This window comes from Mytilus californianus, unplaced genomic scaffold (genome assembly GCF_021869535.1).
Source record: "Mytilus californianus isolate M0D057914Y unplaced genomic scaffold, xbMytCali1.0.p SCAF_8, whole genome shotgun sequence".
NCBI classification, from domain to species: domain Eukaryota; kingdom Metazoa; phylum Mollusca; class Bivalvia; order Mytilida; family Mytilidae; genus Mytilus; species Mytilus californianus.
Window position 1 is genome coordinate 79,157,559 of NW_026262734.1, and position 21,133 is coordinate 79,178,691.

At 31.8% G+C, this 21,133-nt stretch overlaps 1 protein-coding gene across 1 annotated transcript; it reads right to left on the reverse strand.

The window, feature by feature from the left end:
* Positions 1–1,147: 1,147 nt before the first annotated feature.
* On the reverse strand, positions 1,148–19,184 carry LOC127712757 (uncharacterized). The gene is made up of 5 exons (XM_052219370.1): positions 19,082–19,184; positions 8,405–8,640; positions 6,797–7,020; positions 5,251–5,374; positions 1,148–4,736 (listed from the first exon to the last, which is right to left on the reverse strand). The coding sequence occupies exons 2-5, from the start codon at positions 8,634–8,636 to the stop codon at positions 2,917–2,919; spliced, it is 2,400 nt and encodes a 799-aa protein (XP_052075330.1). The 5' UTR covers positions 8,637–8,640; positions 19,082–19,184; the 3' UTR covers positions 1,148–2,916.
* Positions 19,185–21,133: the final 1,949 nt, after the last annotated feature.

The window sequence follows — 21,133 nt, forward strand, 5'->3', positions numbered from 1 at the left end:
TGGCGATAGCTTTATTTTTGGCATTTCACAAGGTAATGTTTTCTGTTACTTTGAATGACGTCTTTATACTAGATCCATTGAATGTTGGATGCATACCGATTGATATTTTAGACTAAGATACAGGAGTTTCATTATTTGTTATTGGCGTTTACCCTAGCTGTCAGTAAGTGCGATTACTTTCAGATCTGTACTCTATGTCTCTTGACTAGTGAGGGATGTATAAATGCCTTTCTACGTCGGACCAGTCTGTGTTTTTGTTAGATGTTTTTTTCTGCTCTGCACCGATCTTATGGGTAAAGCATTTGTCAACATGGTTTAAAAGTTTGTTCCTGTATTGTAATATGACAGCACTGTCCCAGGTATGATGGTTGGTGCTCTTCAGACATGTTTAAATCCGCCACAATATGTATGTGTGTGTCCCAAGTCAGGAACCTGTAGTTTGGTGGTTGTAGTTTGTATATGCTTGTCATTTTAGTTTTTCGTAAATTGTTATATAGTTAATCAGCCCGCTAGTTTTCTCAATTGCATTGTTTCGTAATTGTCATGCCTCGTTTAGCCGACTATACGGTATGCGTTTTTCTCATTGATGAAGGCCTTACGATTGCCTTTAATTACTTTGATCCACTTTATTTGAACTTTGATGGATAGTTGTCTCAATGGCAATGATACCACATTGTCTTATCTTTATATAAAGTGGTATAAAATGAATAGCACAATTCAATGTTTTGTCTAAATACTAGTATCGTTTGAATCGATAAATCGATTGTTGCTTACTTTACGTTTGGTTTTATATATTTAATTTGTTCGTTCAGGACGGAACAATTCAAAAAACAAAAAACAAAAGGATGATTTGGCATCGATATGCATTACATTGGGATGTCTCTTAATATTTGTTTTCATTAATGGTTACTGATAGTTATTAAACCATTATTCTATCCTAATTCTGCGTAAGGTCAAGGAACGACCAGAACCGGTCAGGAATATTATAAATTTCACATGTGGAAAGGTATTACCTTTAATTTTATTGTGTATATATATACTTGTCTATTGTTCAAGACTGTATGTTGACCCTTGGTGTCTTTCGGATAAATTGTTCCGTTCAGTGGTTGTCTCATTGACGTTAATCCCATATATCCAACCAACCAAATTTACATTATGATGTTTATTATAAAGGTAAGTATTTCATGTATTTGATAAGTTTCTATTTTTTTTATAAACCTTGCCTGAAAATATATAATTCTGCTTATAATTTATCATAACATGTATCTATTTTGTATTTCATAATTTTGCTTTACTTCTTTTCATCTCCAGTGTCTACCATAAATTGTTTGTCTATTTCTTTGTTGCGATTTTCCCGCGCATAAGAACGTGCTATCTTTCCACTTATATCGCACTGATTTACATTGCACTTTGTTTTTAATAATTCGCTTACAATCGACGGATTATCTCCTTCGGCTGCTATATGTAACGCCGTTTTACCCGAGTTATCTTGAATATTAACATCGCATGCGTTCTGTAATATAAGTTTTACTGCACCCATGCGTTGCTCCCGGCATGCAATATGAAGCAAAGTCTGACCATTCAAGTTTTTATCATTAAGATCTCCTTTCTTGACTAGCATGGTAAATATATCCATATAATTTGAGCTCATGGTCATATGCAATGGTGTTCTGTCTAATTCGTTTCGAGCATTAATTGCGCAGTTTTTTCTCAATAAGGTTCTCACCATTGATATGTCATTATTTTTACACGCAATATGCAATAAATTCCTCCCCGTGTTATCAGGCAGGTTTATACTGCATTCCTGACTTTTTAATAGTTCTTTTACTATTTCTAATTTGCTACAACGATATGCATGATGTATGGCTGTTTCTAAATATTTATCTTGCATATTAATGTTGATTTTTGTTTTCATTAAAAGTTTGACGGCTTTTATATTGTTGCCAGTCACCGCGTGATGTAGACCGGTTCGACCTAGCACACTGTTCACATCATTTACGTCAAAGTCGTCTTTGCGTTCTAAAAAAAGTTCGATAATATCTCCATTGTAATTGTTTTCACATGCAACATGAAAGGCTTTTCTGCCCTCGCTATCATATCTATTCAAATCGCAACCGCTTTCAATTAAAAGTTTGACCATATCTGTAAAGCCAGTTGAAATCGCTGACATTAATGGTGTTTTCTGTTTCAAATGAGTTAAATTTATGTCACACTTTTCATTGCACTCTGAATTTAGTAAGATTTTGACAATGTTAATATTTTTTCTAAAAACGGCAAAATGTAGAGCAGAATAAGAGTCATCATTTTCATCATTCTTAGCATTCACGTCGCAGTTCTTATTATTCAATATACTTTTCACCATATCTTCATTTTTGTTTTCTACAGAGACATGTAATGGCGTTCGACCGGCAATGTCTTTGATATTAACATCTGCATTACGTTTTATTAGAATGTCTACTAATTCTGTATTATTATATTGACAAGCACGAAAGACCGGTGTTTCATTACGATCATTATAAAGGTCAATATTGCAACATCTGTATTTCAGTAGAAATTCAACACAATTTTTATTGTCGTTTTCACAGGCTGACAAAAGAAATGTCTTTCCATATTTGTCTTGTGTGTTTATCAGATTACATAGATGCATTTTTTCATGACTTGTATCAGCATGTTGACCCAGACCAGTAGTGTCAGATAATGAAATTGCTTGAAACAATATTTTGATTATGTCCTCTGAACCGTTGACGAACGCTAAATGCAATGCATTTCTACCCTGGTTGTCTGTTACGCTAAATTTATCTGAGAATAACGCGATTCTGCCCTGTTCGTCTGCTTCGCTCAATGAACACTTCCACTTGTTTAATAATAGATTTACGACATTTGTATGACAATTTCTGCAAGCCATATGAAGAGCTGTTAGACCGTTAACATCTTGAATATCAATATCGCAGTCGGTTTCGAGCGATTCGTGACTGCCGTCATCCTCTTTTTGGATTGTATGCCTAACAGTACTTTGACAACCTCTTCTTTTCCACGTAAACATGCTAGATGAATGGGTGCTTTTTGCATAGAATTTTGATAATTTATATAATATTCGAGGTGAAGAAGCAAATTAACGGCACGTACGCTTCCGCATAAACATGCAAACATTAAAATAATCTCCTCGTCGTTATTCGATAATTCTAATTTCAACAATTCTCGATCGTCATAATCGATGACGTCGAAATCATCTTGTCTTGCAACCACTATTTCTCGGGACAAACTCAATTTCTCGCGTTCTTTCAAGATAAGGTCTAAGAATTCACTGAAATCATTTTCTACGGACAAAATCAATGGCAAGCAGCAAGAAGCTAATATCTGTAGAACTTTATCAGACGTTTTTACATGCCGAATCAATTCTTCTCGATACGCAATGTTTGCCACATGCTTATTCCGGAAAGCGTTATCAAATTTCTTCTGTTTGATATCTTCTATCAATCGATTAAAATATAATTGTGCATAGTTCTTGGCCAAATTAGGATCTTTTGCGAATCCTTCAAGTTTTACTTGAGTTTGTAGAAAATCATTACTTCCGAAAGCAATTAAGGATACTGGAATTTTCTTTATAAAATAGTTTAGTAGAATATCATAAATTTCAGGATGAACCATAGAATATGATACTACCTCGTCTATTATATATCTCCCAACGACTTTATCAAGCTCTTGTTGTATATGAGATAACTTCATATCATTTTTGAATAATTTACATTCTACACACAATTCCTTCACTAACTTTTCAATATTTTGATCAGACAGTGGTTTGCTCAGTTTTCCATCAAATATGGTAAGAAGGGCAAGACCAATATAACATGGTTCACTGAGTGTTCGTATTTCTTCAAATTCCTGTTCGAACACAGAATTAGGATCTTTAAAGAAATTCATATTTTCGGTGGTGTGATGTAGCTGTGAGTATAAAAGACAGAGAGTATAAAATCTGTCTACTTTTTGAATATCTAGTTCAGCAAAGAGTAATTGAGTTGTTTCCGGGTTCATGTGACACGATGCAATATCTAGCTTTTGATCCATGGTTTCCCGCAAATCGCTGGATACGTTATATTCTGAATACTGATATAATGTTTCCAATGATTTTAACTGATCTGAATTTCTAAATTCTTCTCTGCATGTTACCACGATATAGATAGAATCGGTCTCATTGCTTGGGCAAAAATAATGTTCATAGAATAATTGCTTCCATGCATTTGTAACTCGTTTGTTAACGGTATGTCTCCCGAGAAAATCATCAATTACAAATATTGTTTTAGTATGATTAGTTTGGATACCATGCGATTCATCAAGTGTAAGGACCTTTTCTTGTTTTGTTTGTTTGTTATGTTTTTTCTTCGTGGCAGGTTCATTTGTGATGTTTTGTTTTTTCTTTTTGTGATGATCAGTTGCCACGGGCATCTTTTTGATTTTAAGTTTATGTGTTGTAATATTCATCTGAGATCTTAGCGCAAGGTGATTTTTTATAATATCTGGGTTGTTTGCAGGAACAATAGAAAAATCGTTGTTTTTGTTAAGATGCAAAGCAACATAACGAGCAAGAGCTGTTTTTCCTGTTCCGGGTTTTCCTGATACTACTACAAAGTGGTGTTTACATTCATCAAATGCTTCTGTGATCTTTTTGATAGCAGCCGAATTAGGAAAATATCTATCTGTATCTTCAATCCAATAAAGATATTCTTCCTTGTCTGGTTCTGCAATTAATAATTGTTACAAATGCTTTAATGCTGGATATGTATGCTTCATATAACTTAATTCAACAATTTCAAATGTTAAAATCCATAGCTGTATTGTTTAGATACTTCAAGGTGAAAAAATGCAAACGACAAAAAATACTACTAAAATAATAACCTAAACTTTCATGTATCTCGCACGATTTTATATTTAAATGTCTTAATATCTAGATAATATCAGCCATTTTAGTATAAAAATGACCTATACCATTTCCTTTATTCTTTTTAATACCTGTATACTGAATCACAAGCGACTATTATAAATTAAAAGGTTTTTTTAGATCGTTTTACTGCAACTGATTTAGACGAACAAATAATTTTTAACTTGTTGAAACCATCAAAGAAAACGTTAACGTAATAAGTGCGTAAAATTACCAAAGAACATATTTAATTTGCCATATATGAAAAAAGCTAATAGCAATTGCTATATTATTGTACTTTATAAATTGATATCGTACACTTAAACTAGAGTTACCTCGGATACTTTTCGCAATCTTTTTGATTTCTAACTGTAAATCTTTCTCGTTGTCGTCCAGTGGACTGCTTTTGAGTTGCATACACGTCTCTCTATAGTTTTCACCACCAAGTTTGCAAATCGCCTGAAAGATGTTTTTTAATCATTGCAATATCTAAATACATTTTGAATATTTGATTATGAAATACATATATTTGTTTACCCTTTATCATAAACACTCTACTTCAGATAGCAAGATAATTTAACCAGTTCAATAGCCAGTACCTTGGTAATAATATGAAAATACGGACATTGTGTGATTGAAATGACTATAGTTGTAATATGACTAATGATCTGCAACTCATAGCTAGAAACCGACATTAATTCGTTCGAAATTTGAAAACAAGCTTACACTTACGAATAATACAGGATTATTTTCATTTGCTAGCTAGTAAACAGTAAAAATACTAAAACACCGATCTCCAAGGAAAATTCAAAACGAAAAGTCAACAATCAAAAGGCAAAATCAAAAGGTTTACACATCAAACGAATGGATAACAACTGTCTTATTCCTGACTTGGTACAGACATTGTCTTATGTATAAAATGGTCGATTAAACATGGCTTTATACATGAAGCTATTTAAACCTCTCAATTGTAAGACAGTCTATTATATTGACAATGTTGTGTGAACAAAACAAACATACATCAACGTAAAATGCAAAAAAGGGGTACAGTAACAACATTTTGATATAATTTTAATCACTGTAAAACCAAAAAAGAAATATGCAAATTAAGAAAAACAAAAACTCATATAGATAAAGCACATTTGCAAGAACGAAACACAGGAATGCAAAAACTTACCATAACACAATAAAACGATGACGGGATGTTTAAGTACCGAGCCACGTCAGATGAATATATTTCAAATAGACTAAACAGTGAAATTAATAATTTACAACGACAAATAAAAGAACACTATAACACGTAATTAAGATGATGAACAACGTAAGTGCCTATAATCTATACTTTATATTACCATGTATTATGACTCCTTTCAGACGGACACGTACATTGATTTTGTTGACAACTATCCGAAGTTCTAAAAATATTTCTTGTATATTATTTTTGAAAATGGGGGCGATGGCCATGCTATTCATGACAATCAGATGTACACCCAAACTATTTCTATATACCAAGTTTGGCTGATCCATTACTTATATGTGCATTTGTATCACTTTCTTTTCATGCTATGGACAAATATATAAATAATTCATCTGCTATGTACTCGACACTGACTGTTCCATTGTAAACCGTTGACCAATAAGTCATTCAACGCGAAAAATTTAAGAAAAATTTAAGAAAAACAAAAGGAATTTAAAACAAATCAAGGTGGTAGATGATCTAAACGAAACAAAATTGACGCTTGGTAAGTTTGGTTGTTGATTTGTTGTACAACTTGTGTATGAATTCTGGTTCTAGTTCATTTTAGAAATAAAAAGTATTTTGAAATGCACAACCAATTCTGAAAATATTTTTTTTGTATAATCAAGATTTTTAAAACTTACATCAGTAATATGTTCCCAGTCTTTCTTGAAGTCCTTGTCAGACAAAGTGAATCCCTTACTATGTACTATCTTATTTCGATAATGTTTCAATCTAAACAGACTTGCAGCTTCACTTGTGTCGGTTTCCGCAGGAAATACCTCTGATTCTGATTCATATTGTTCGGTAATGTTTTTCAACAGACATATCATTAAAGGAAGATCAAAGTCTAATGATGACGGTGCTGCTACAACAAAGAAATAGGTAAATCTAATATAATCATCGTTAATTCACCAACATAAATTTCATTACTTTAATTGATGGAAAAAAACAATATACATTTTCTTATATACCCTTACCTAAAACGCAATAAAAGTCTTAAAGAGTTATGACGGAAGAAAACATTTTGGGGTTCCTGTTTCTGTTATGAAACCGAGAAAATATGTTAACTAGTAAGGACTTAAATATTATATAGAAATAATTGATAAGACCACATTGAGTCCAGATAGTAAAATTACAGTTATATGTTTACAGCAATGTGCTCCAAACAGTAATTGAAATTTATAAATCATGGCACTATTCTTCTCTTTTGGATGCTTATAGTATTAAAACGTTTTGATTTTCACAACATTGGATGCATTTGACTAAACATTGGCTTATTTGACAGGTTTTTATGTCTCAGTAAAGTTGATATGTATAAAAGTTATTACTATTTTGAAATACCCGTATTCATTGTAAGCATATATATATATAAGTCAACTGTTGAAGTTATATTTGTTAAGTTATTTTCTTACAAATTTAAAGTAAATCGGTTTTATTTAACAATGCTTGAATAATAAGAATAATTGATTTTAATTTTGTCATTTCAGCAGGTCGAGTTCGTGTTGTTCTGATTCATTTAATACCTTAATTGTAGTTATATTTTTGAAATGAAACTGTTAAGAGAGGGCTAAGCGCTCATACACATAAACATTCTCGAAACATTCTTTATGTGCACTGTAGTTCAGTTGTTGTCTTTGGTTTATGTTTGTCATAATATTTTTTTTTTCGTGAACTGTTTTGTTATAAGTTTAGTAAGCCATTAGTTTCTCAATTTATTTTAGTCATATTTTTCTTGTCGAGGATTTTAAAAGCCGACCATACGGCATGGGTCTTTTTCAATGTTGAACGCTGTACGGTTGTCTATAATTGCTTACATCCACTTCATTTGAAACTTGGTGGATAGATGTCTCGTTGGCAATCATAAAACATCACCTTATATTTATACTTATATATACAATCAAAACTCTATAGAGAAAATTAAAGATTGAGAAACAACACAACCCAAAGAAAACCTAGACGAATTTAGATGATTCGAATCCTCAGTGGTAATCGTCGTATATATCTTTGCAAGGAGAACTTCGGCGATGTCGGTGTCAAGGAAAAGATGTTGGAATTGGTAAAACTGATATCAAGGTGATAATAAGGGAATCACACACCGTGACCGATGATGATGATAATACTTAACATTTTGTAATTGCTTTCCATCCATTCATACTTTTTATGAAATATTTTATATGAGTTTCCAGTTTGACATTGAAACTGTTTTTGTAGGTTGCGACATTGACGACGTAGGTAAATGCATTCCTTACCATTATTGGGAAATAACAAAGTCCATTGATAATGGTTGATGACTCTTTGTTTTCTTAATTTTTCTAAGCTAATGCGCTTTCTGTTCAGGGTTGATTTTAATACACTGGGGTGAAATTGTTTATCAAACTCATGTCTAACTGCTGGAATTGCAGCTCTATGTAGAAGTCTATTTATTCGTGCAAAGTTCGCTTTTTCTTCATTTGGCATCGACATACTTTTGGATTCGTTCATCAATCTGAAAAGAAATATAAAAGGGTTATGTTAATAGTATGTACAGCTTGGACATGTTGCTGAATACCTACTTTACTTGATTTGAATAAAATAAGAAACTCCTTTTGTGGCTTCAACTGTACCACTTCTACAATGCAGTGTCATTAAAAATTATATCCTACAATCGTAAGATCAAATGCACTTCAGAGCTGTTCGGCATAGTTTCAACATTTTAATGCCCCAAGCATCTAACTGTTTAAACTTATACTAAAATTCTGTAAAATCCATCGTTTCAGTTTTAGTGTTCCTCAGAATTTAAGTTGGCCGCTATTCATGTTTGTGTATACTGGTAACCTTTCCAAGTTATGTCGCTATGAGAAGAAATATAGAGATCATGCCTGTGAACCAGATCGTAAATAAAACAAAATATCAATGAATAGTATATATCTCACCAAAAGAGGCGTTATTTGTGAAATAGCTGTATTTACAAAGTGCAACTTATATGAATTTTTTTCACCGAAAATTGGTAGAATTAATATTGGATAGAACAATTAGAAAGCCTTTCCAGGGTAAGTAAGAAAAATCATACATCTTTTACAAATTATTAGTTGTACGACAATTGGTTCTTTCCTTTATTTAAACATAGATTAGTTTCTTGTTGGTTGGTAAATTAATTGCCAAAATGATTGCATAGCTTCAATAAACAAGTTCTACATATTGATTGGTGAGTTGATTGATAAAAAACTGAGTTATGACCTGAAAATCCTTAATTCAGGCGATTAGAGGTCAGTGCAAAATTTGTTTGATTTGTAGAAAAGATGGACCAAATTCTGCTGTAAAATATTTCTAATTAATTCGATTGTATTTTCTAACAAGCAGTTCTTATAAACATCTTAGACTTTCTAAGTCCATATCAGGATGTTAAGAGGACCGCATGTGTATAAACATGCATAAAGTGTTAACGGGAAAATAAGTTTTATTATTCTACTGTTCTGCTGTTGATAAATTTTACACTCAACACTTTATGATTAATTAGAAGTTTACACGTTTACATATTATTTTCAATAAACTAGATTAAAACCAAATATTGTGGACCTCTTTTCCAGATGTTTGTACATTAACAAGATTGTAGTTTAACAGCTCGGGATAGAAGGCGATTTCGTTGTTATCAAATTAGATCCCTTCCCGAAAAATGCAAAATATTTATATAAATATAAATGGTTGATTGTTTACTTGATGGCTTAAATTTACATAAACACTGTAGCTGCAAAGTTTAAAATTATAATTGGGTAATTCACAAATATAAACATTTAAGTGGAACTGATTCTATAACCAGTAAATTTCATAAAAAAAACACCACAATTACTCAAAGAAAAATTAACGTAGGTTTGCTGAAAAAAACATGTCTAACAAAAAGTCATGTTATAGTTTCCACTTTCTAAAAAGTCAAGTTTGTAATACTTTTATATGGACAAAGATAATCAATTTCCACAGGCAGAGAGGCAGTAAGATATTTCCGGTTCATGAAATATTACTTTTGGTGTAATATGAAAGGTTATTGTAAACTGATTTCATTCGTGAATTTTTCTGTGATAATTTATATAATAAGCTAGCCATTCACGATTTATCGAAGGTTCTTTTAGGGATCTTGTAGAGGTAAGCGTACACTGATTACGACATTAAATGTTTGCTAGGCTGTTTTCTTTAATATAAGTACAGAAAGAACTATTTCCGATTTAGACAAGATCACTTCCGGTTGACCTTCTGTCTCTCATGCCCTGAATTAGTATGTATGTACCTGATTAAAGTTTTTATCAATGAATCTAAAATTATTACATTTCAAGGTCTATAACTTTCATAAGAACTAATAAATACTGACAAAATGTTTCATTTCTTCATCTCAACAACTTAAAAGTTTAAACATATTTCTTTTATTTTTATCATTTAAATTGTCAGAGTAGATTGCACACAAGCAAGGATCATAATTTAACCCTTAACCCTGACCCCTTTTAAATCTAAAACATCATTTTGAAAAGTGACCTTGATCCTCCTTATTCTTATTCAGAGTAGAGTTTGAAACCCTATGTTTTTATTTCTTATGGATAACTGTGTCACCTGATCGTTTCGGCCCAATCAACCTAATTCATTTTGAGGATATAACAAACACTTTAAAAATACAATTTTATCGATATGATTGTTTATTGGAACGAACTGTGCACACAGTGTTTGGGGAGATAGCTCTTCCAAAATCCCGTAGTACTGCGTTTCAACGTGACGAAGTTTATAACTAAACCCTTTAAACAAATTTGTGTTTGATTTTACCAATACTACCACATAGACATGTGTATACCCAAAACAGAAGTAAGGACGGGTTTATTTAACTACATTCTTTAACACATTTTTTTTTAAAGAATTTGCATACAATTTATTTTATCAAGTATGACAGTTAACTGAATTACTATTCGATATTCAGTCAGTTTAATATCCCAAAGTAATATGCAACATTTTACCAAAATCTAAAACATCCCATTTACTGTCCATTGACCCTTAAACATGAAGTTGTTTTTGAAAATACTCAAATATTGTAAGCAATTACTGCAAAGAATCAGCGCCACAAGGATTATTTTAGACAAAGTTTTATAATATTGTTCACAAATATGACAAATTTCTCGAATTAAATGTAATGTTTGCTTATACATGCAATCATCTTATATGACAAGAAAATACACCGACAACGTTCACGGAAAGAATGCTCTTGTGGCAATAACGTTATAAGAAAGTATCAACATGAACAAATACAACAAAATATTAATTGATAACTATATGACCACGCATTAATTGTTTTTTTCCAAAAAGAATGAACTATAAACCCAACATTCCTCTCTGTCGTTAACTTATAGTTTTTATTATCCACAAACTGACATAAATTTATTGGACTTTAACTTTGCTAGCACGCGAACAACAATCAGAACATGCAGAATAACACTTGAAATATTTGTGTTCGTCCGAAGTTCCTTTTTGGATTAAACAAAGTGAAATTTGGAAAAACAAAGGTGAATAGGATCTAAAAACTTGATGAGCTACATTGTATGTGGTCAAAGGGACATAACATTCAATATCCAAATTACAGTAAGATAAACATTCTATGAGGAGTTGACAATTTAGTCTTTAATGAATAAAAAAATAGCAATGTAGAATAAATAATTTGTTTATATATCATGTCAGCACCGTATTATACGATACACGTAAAATTACAAAAATGTTTGAAGGAATACAAACGACGTACTGTTGATTTTTTAAGCTTTATATAAGGGTAGAAATTTGTAAAAACATTTAACAACTTCCTTGTATAAACTATTCATTACTGCTACAAAGGGTAAACCATGATTACATGGTTTTTCCACAATTTCCTTGTCTGCGTTGATTTTTATGACACATATTCTATTACGTACATACGTCCACATTTAAATCCTTTTTTCTCTTTATATAGGTAATTATAACATTATAATGTTTATACCTTTTATGGTATGCCTTGCATTTAAACTACAAACTTGTTTTATTTATATATTTTTTTTGACTTTGCTTTCCAAAAAAGAAGAAGACAGAAGAAAAGTGTAATCTGTTTTTAAAACATGGTTTTGTGTGGTATATTTCATAGATTGAAAAAGTAAAGTCACGAAAATACTGAACTCCGAGGAAAATCTAAAAAGGAAAGTCCATAATCAAATGGCGAAATCAAAAGCTCAAACACATCAAATGAATGAATATTTTTATACTGTCGTATTCCTGATTTGGTATAGGCATTTTCTTATGTATTTTCTTTAATATATAATAACAAGGAATGGTAAACGTGCTGTGTTTGTTTTGTGATCAAGTGCCATCACATATATTTAAAGAAATATAAATAAAAATGGCAATACAAAGATCTCTCTTTTAAATGCGTACAGTTGGTCCAATATTAATTTTTCATTATTAGTTCGTTCTAATTTCATAATTAGAACATACGAAAATATAAGTCAAACAACAAAAAATCAGAGTACTCATGGTACTAGTATAAAAATAAATAGGAAACAAGCAATGAAGCACATAATTTGGTTTGAAAAATCATTTTAAGTAGCATAACTATATACATTTAGTATTAGTTTTTATGCATGCAGCTTTAGTAAAATTTAGAATGAAAACAGGCAATGTCTTAAAGACACAACAACCCGAACAAAGAGTGGAAAACAGACAAAGGCCACCAATGAATCTTCAATACAGCAAATTATCCTGCACCCGGAGACGTTCTTCACCTGGCTACTTAACAAACATGTGTACTAGTTCAGTGACAATAGACGTCATTCTCAACTCCGTAATAGACAGTAGTAATATATAAAACAGAGAACAATTGATGTAGCTACAATGTGTTTTAGCAAGGGATAACATGTATGTATTTAATCCCTACCCCATTCCCATTACAACCCCTCCCTCCCCCCCCCCCAAAAAAAAGGGATACAAACAAAAGTTGGGTGGTGTTCATATTGTAAGATTCTGTATTACATACAATGTAACTTATCCGCATGCTTTAATACAGAAAAAATACATTCGTCAATACTAAACTGCTCCAACGCAATAAGACTAGGCGTACCTGTTATATAGAGATATTTAATATAAACACACGTGACCTACATCTCCCTTTATACATTGTATTTAGATATATTTAATGAATTTTGGGTTAAAAAAAAACGTGTTTTGAAACAAGCAAAAGCTTTTTGTCAATAAAATATCACGTTCAGCGATTATAAATTCAAGGACAACAATTTGAATCGTCTCTAAAAATAAATAAATTTTACTTGAGGACAAAAGTATTGATATTTAGAAAAATTAAAACCAGATTTTTTTAAGTGTTGATATCAAAGTTAAAAAGAAATTAAAGGTCCAAGTCTTTCAGAAAAAGTTCACCTGAGATGGATTTGGTATTATACGAAGGTAAATTTTCGTCATAAAGCTCTCCAATATTTTTGGTTCTTATACTTCCTTGTCTTTCAAATGATTAATTTCCAGTGTTCCAGATGAGGAAGCATTACATTTATAAAGTGTTATTTTCATTTTTTCCCAAGGCGATAACATGTCTATTAGCCGCTTGAATAGGTCCGTCTGTCCTTTTGTCCGTTTGAAAGACCTTGGGTGGAACATTTTCGTCATTTGTCTTAGCTTGTATGGAAGAGAATGATTCAATATTTGGTCTACAGCTTGAAAATGTCGAGTTGTAGCGAGTAATCATTTCTTTAAGTCCGCCGTGCATTCACTGAAGTTTGTACAAGGACAATTTCTCTCAAATTTCACTTGGCTTTTATGAAAGGGAAATAGTTTCATGCAATGGTATGTTGAAGTGATTAAGCAACTTATACACAATTCGTACATATACCTCTTATTTTGCCGATCTTTGAAATTTTACAACACTCATTGTACAAAGAAAATTTTCGTCAATCTTTTCCCTGGTATTATTGAAGGAAACGATTTGATATTTGGTCTGCAGCTTGGTAAGTCGAATTGTAGCGAGTAACAAATTTTAACGTCCTGTTGCCGATAGTTTGAAATAAAATAGCAAGTCATTGTTCTTCTTTTTCTTTGTTTTGAGGTTTATGACCCCTTCTGTAACCCTGTGTATTGCGGTATTTACAAAGTGCAATACTATAAAACAAAAGCTAGATTCTCAATGATAGTAATGTGCCATTTTGTACATATACCAAAGGAAAACTTTGTTCAAAGCAATATCATTGACTTTGTTATTGCATGTAAAAAAATAGGATTTTGTGGCCAATAAATCAAAGACTTTTGCAGAAAATCAACAGATTTTGAAACTGAGATGATTTGTTTTAAAATCTTGAATATAGATTAATCATTCGCTTGTTAATGATGTGCTAGTGTTTATTGATTACAAAGAGCCCTATCATCATTTGCATTCTGAAAAATGTCGTACATGTTTCATTAATCAACTGTATGCAGCGACACATGTCAAGAGCCGTTATTGGTCTTGTTTACAAGGAATGAGCAAGTGTTTTTAATCATTTCAATTCAGGGTCATTTATGTTTATATAGATATAAGAAGATGTGGTATGAGTTCCAATGAGACAACTCTCCATCCAAGACAAAATTTATAAAAGTAAACCATTATGGGTCACAGTACGGTCTTCAACACGGAGCCTTGGCTCACACCGAACAGTAAGCTATAAAGGGCCCCAAAAAATTACTAGTGTAAAACCATTCAAACGGGAAAACCAACGGTCTAATCTATATAAAAAACGAGAAACGAGAAACACTTATGAACCACATCAACAAACGACAACTACTGAACATCAGATTCCTGACTTAGGACAGATGCAAACAAATGCAGCGGGTTTAAACGTTTTAATGGTACCAAACCTTCACCCTTTTTCTGAAACAATAGTGTAACATCACAACATAGAAAGACACACTATAAAATATCAACTGAAATAGCTTAACTCAATCAAAGGACATATTAACACCATTGAACATACACTGAACAAATAAATTTGACCTATGACACAATGTAAATACAAAATAAATAAACTAAGGGAAGAATAATAAAAGCAACATGTTATATCGGTAAGAAATGTTAAACAATTAAAGAAAAACAATATGCTCGAATTAAAATACCATCCATTTGCAATAACTTTAAACACAGGTAAATGAAAATAATTTTGTTGTTAGGTATACCTGTACAATACCAATAGAGAAAGGAAATATGCTTATTTATACATGTATGCAGTATGGTCATCCCTTTTACCGATCATTATCAATTAAAATCTCCACAGACCTAATTGGTATCATTTACATCAGACACATTTTCTTGAATTTTAATAATGAATATTTGGGTTATATCACAGATGCAGGTCTACATGTAGGTGGTGTCATAGTTAAAAATGAATGATAAAAAAACGAATACACATAAATAGCAGTAAAAAAAAACTTTGCAACATGAACACAATAAAACAAAGGGAATTATCTTACAAAATATAGGTACATCAGAAGGATAAAGCCATTTAATGAATTACTAAAGAGTAGCAACACATATTTATTTCAGCTTCATAAAAAAAGAGAAATATGAGATAGACACTGTTAAAAAACACAAAACTAAATAAAATCGCAATATGTGTTTCGTTCAAAGCTTAATCAGTTTTAATATAGTGAGGCAGTAGCAATATGAAAACAGAGAGCATTTGTTGTAACTGCAATTTATCAAAAACGCAATATGAATCGAACAAAAGCCTTTTACAATAAAAGATCTCGTTCAGTGATTACATATTCAAGGACAAAACTTTAAATCGTCTATACAAACAATTGTCTAAATTCTTCCGAAGGATAATTATTTTGATGATAAGAAAATTTTAAACTCTTTTTTTTTAAATTAAGGACATAATTTTACAAATCTATTCACTATTTAATTAATATAAACTTTTTAAAAATAATTGCAATATTTGTATTGTAATGTTTAGTATAGTTGGATTTCCTGAAGTAAAACAAAACCTTTTTGGTATAGTAATGGGTTGTTGTCGCTGCTGATAATTTAAACATATTTATTTATACTGGATTGTGGAACAAGTTAATGCAACTTATATTAATCGCTTTCCACTTTGCGGGTACGAGTGCTGCCTTGTAGCGGCATTAGCCTGCTCTTTTTCGAAATCTACAAGGGTGTCTTTTACGTGCAAGAGATATGGCTCTCTCTTAACACGGGTCAGCCATTTATCGTACCCTTCCGAAAGGACTATCATCGTTTCCTCAAGACCATACTCGCAAACGGTGTCAAGGGAGAGCCGAAAATTCAGTCCCTGAAATTTTCTCCCCGGAACGGGGATGGAACCAGAAACCTTTTTGTTAGTAGTCCGATTCACTAACCACTACACCGCGGCCCTCTATACGGGATCACGGGTCGCTGCTGATGAACTAATAGTCCCCGGGAGTACCATCAGCTCAGTAGTAAGTATATAAAATTATAAAGAAAAATCCAGCTTACTCAGTCAAAGTTGACATGATATGGATTTAATAATAGCACAAATTTCATGTTTGGTAATAATGCCCTCAACTCGTTTCTGTTCTTATACAACCTTGGGTTTCAACCAATTGATTTCGAGTAATACCGACGAGGATGCATTATAATCCTTAAGGGTTGTTTTCATTTTGAAGGTAGAGGCAAGTTTAGTTACCGCTTATATATAAATATATATATATTTCGACCTGTTAGTCAAATGCGTTTTGTTAAAATATACTTTTTCACTTTTTTGGTCTTTTGGAAAATGTTGTTTGTGCTGTATTTAGACCCCTCTATCAAGACATTTGTTTTGCATGCACACGTATAAAAATTGCGGTTTTTATCCAACGCAATCATAGGTTTGAACGTCGTTTTCAATTTAGACTTGTTTATATTTTTTCGTTTGGGCTTGTATTATATTTTCCTTCGGGTTTATATGATCCGTTCATCCTATTTCGACTCTTTAAAATTCAAGAGTCTATCCTAAATTGAGGTAAATTTTATGGCCTTCCAAATACTGTTTCGACGCCGAACATCACTGAAGTGACATTAATTGTCGAAATCCGGATATGGTGTACTAATTTTTGCACCTTTTGTTTGCGGTATACCATCTTTTCCGCAAGTTTATTGTTTTCTGTTTGGTATTAGATATTAATTTTTAAAGATCCATTTTGTTACATCTTGTGATCCGTTTATTTGGCAATCGCCAATGGCAGTCAACAGGGTTAAAGAACATCAGTTGTTCGACCTGTTAGTCAAATGCGTTTTGTTAAAATATACTTTTTCACTTTTTTGGTCTTTTGGAAAATGTTGTTTGTGCTGTATTTAGACCCCTCTACCAAGACATTTGTTTTGCATGCACACGTATAAAAATTGCGGTTTTTATCCAACGCAATCATAGGTTTGAACGTCGTTTTCAATTTAGACTTGTTTATATTTTTTCGTTTGGGCTTGTATTATATTTTCCTTCGGGGTTATATGATCCGTTCATCCTATTTCGACTCTTTAAAATTCAAGAGTCTATCCTAAATTGAGGTAAATTTTATAGCCTTCCAAATACTGTTTCGATCCCTAACATCACTGAAGAGACATTAATTGTCGAAATCCGGATATGGTGTACTAATTTTTGCACCTTTTGTTTGCGGTATACCATCTTTTCCGCAAGTTTATTGTTTTCTGTTTGGTATTAGATATTAATTTTTAAAGATCCATTTTGTTACATCTTGTGATCCGTTTATTTGGCAATCGCCAATGGCAGTCAACAGGGTTAAAGAACATCAGTTGTTCGACCTGTTAGTCAAATGCGTTTTGTTAAAATATACTTTTTCACTTTTTTGGTCTTTTGGAAAATGTTGTTTGTGCTGTATTTAGACCCCTCTACCAAGACATTTGTTTTGCATGCACACGTATAAAAATTGCGGTTTTTATTCAACGCAATCATAGGTTTGAACGTCGTTTTCAATTTAGACTTGTTTATATTTTTTCGTTTGGGCTTGTATTATATTTTCCTTCGGGTTTATATGATCCGTTCATCCTATTTCGACTCTTTAAAATTCAAGAGTCTATCCTAAATTGAGGTAAATTTTGTGGCCTTCCAAATACTGTTTCGACCCCTAACATCACTGAAGAGACATTAATTGTCGAAATCCGGATATGGTGTACTAATTTTTGCACCTTTTGTTTGCGGTATACCATCTTTTCCGCAAGTTTATTGTTTTCTGTTTGGTATTAGATATTAATTTTTAAAGATCCATTTTGTTACATCTTGTGATCCGTTTATTTGGCAATCGCCAATGGCAGTCAACAGGGTTAAAGAACATCAGTTGTTCGACCTGTTTGTCAAATGCCTTTTGTTAAAATATACTTTTTCACTTTTTTGGTCTTTTGGAAAATGTTGTTTGTGCTGTATTTAGACCCCTCTACCAAGACATTTGTTTTGCATGCACACGTATAAAAATTGCGGTTTTTATCCAACTCAATCATAGGTTTGAACGTCGTTTTCAATTTAGACTTGTATATATATATATATATATATATAGATCAGATTTAACTTATGCCTTCACGAAAATAACAATGATAGTTAATGTAAGTTTTTGAATTAATTCTATAAGTGAACAACCACCAGTAAATTACATATAGCCCATTATATGAGATAGACACTGTTAAAATAACACAAAACTAAGTAAAATCGCAATATGGGTTTCGTCTAAAGCTTAATCAATTTTAATATAGAGAGGCAGCAGCAATATGCAAACAGAGAGCATTTGTTGTAACTACAATTTATTGCAGGAAGGAAAACATGTAATGTACAATGTATCTCATCCGATAGAATAGATGAAACAGGATGACAATAACATGCATAGTGCATTCATGAACAAGTTGTTTTGACGTTCATATCATAAGCTGATAAGAACATAATACTAGTTCTTACCTTAATGTCTTACAGTTTTGTCTTGATCACATTATTTATCCGTGTATTTAAATAACGAAAACGAAATCAAGGCGAACCTTTTATATATTAATATAAAAAACACGTGATCTTCTTTTCCTTTTGAAACATTTTATTTAGGTATTTTTAACCGATATTTGAGTTAAAAACGCAATATGAATCGAACAAAAGCCTTTTACAATAAAAGATCTCGTTCAGTGATTACATATTCAAGGACAAAAATTTAAATCGTCTATACAAAAAATTGTCTAAATTCTACCGAAGGATAATTATTTTGATGATAAGAAAATTTTATACTCTTTTTTTTTAAATTGAGGACATAATTTTACAAATCTATCCACTATTTAGTTAATATACATTTTTTAAAAATAATTGCAATATTTGTATTGTAATATTTAGTAAAGTCGGATTTCCTGAAGTAAAACAAAAATCCAAAAGGTTTTTTTTTCATTTTCAAGGTAGAGGCAAGTCTAGTTACCGCTTGAATGCGTTCGTCCTTCCATCGGAAAGACATTTGACAGAAAGTTTTTCTCAATTTTTCTTTTCTTGGATACCTTATAGATGAAAAAAAAAAGTATGTTTATCTTAATTGCAGCCTTATTTCAAGTTCATGTACTTTCCCCATAGTCAACATGGCAACGTTTAATTGTATTTTAACGGCGTTTTGTTGCTACAGTATATTATCGGCGTGTCGCTTTTGATTTTAGTAATGTATTTAGTCCGGAAAAAAGGATGACTTGAAAACAGTTGTCTGGTGACAAACGAAACCTTATGAAATATCTTCTGTTTTGTTCGTAGATCGTAAAAAGATATGATATGTCAATTGATGAACTAATATCTAATAACAAAACATGTTCCGTAAACTTATCTACTTAAAAGTTTTTACATACATCACGCAAATCATTCACTTCAACTTTATTGTTTATATTTTCTATAGTAAAATTGTTTGTTCATATTCACCTTGTTGACTGAATTGAAGATCTATAAATATTTTTACACGCAGGTACAAAGCAATCAAGGAACAAAATCGTGAATGTTATTGTCTTGATTGTTGTAATGACTGTCAAGTATGTCAGGACACAAATTTGTTTTAAATTCGGATTTACAAAAAAGGTATGTAAAGATATGGTTTTGTAAAACGTGTAAACGTTTATGATATATGCAGTAAACAAGAATTCTACACAACAAAAACTTGTCGTCGTTAAATACTTTTTTTTAGTTCATTAAATCTGACTGACATCAACTCATCAACAAAACCTCTAGGCTACAAATGGGATGTCATGAAGATGTATATTCGCTCTCTCTCTCTCTCTCTCTCTCTCTCTCCCAATATATATATATATATATATATATAATTTATTTGGCAATCGCCAATGGCAGTCAGCAGGGTTTAAGAACATCAGTTGTTCGATCTGTTAGTCAAATGCGTTTTGCTAAAATAGACTTTTTCACTTTTTTTGGTCTTTTGGACATTGTTGTTTGTGCTGTATTTAGACCCCTCTACTACGAAATTTGTTTTACATGCACACGTATAAAAATTGCGGTTTTTATCCAACGCCATCATAGGTTTGAACGTTGTTTTCAATTAAGACTTTTATATATTTTTTCGTTTGGGCTTGTATTACATTTTCCTTCGGGTTTATATGATCCGTTCATCCTATTTCGACTCTTTAAAATTCAAGAGTCTTTCCTAAATTGAGGTAAATTATATGGCCTTCCAAATACCGTTTTGATCCCTAACATCACTGAAGAGACATAAATTGTCGAAATCCGGATATGGTGTACAAATTTTTGCACCTCATGTTTGTGGTATACCATCTTTTCCACAAGTTTATTGTTTTCTGTTTGGTATTTAATTAATATTAAGATCCATTTTGTAAGATCTGGTGATCATTTTATTTGGCAATCGCCAATGGCAGTCAGCAGGGTTTAAGAACATCAGTTGTTCGACCTGTTAGTCAAATGTGTTTTGCTAAAATAGACTTTTTCACTTTTTTTGGTCTTTTGGACATTGTTGTTTGTGCTGTATTTAGA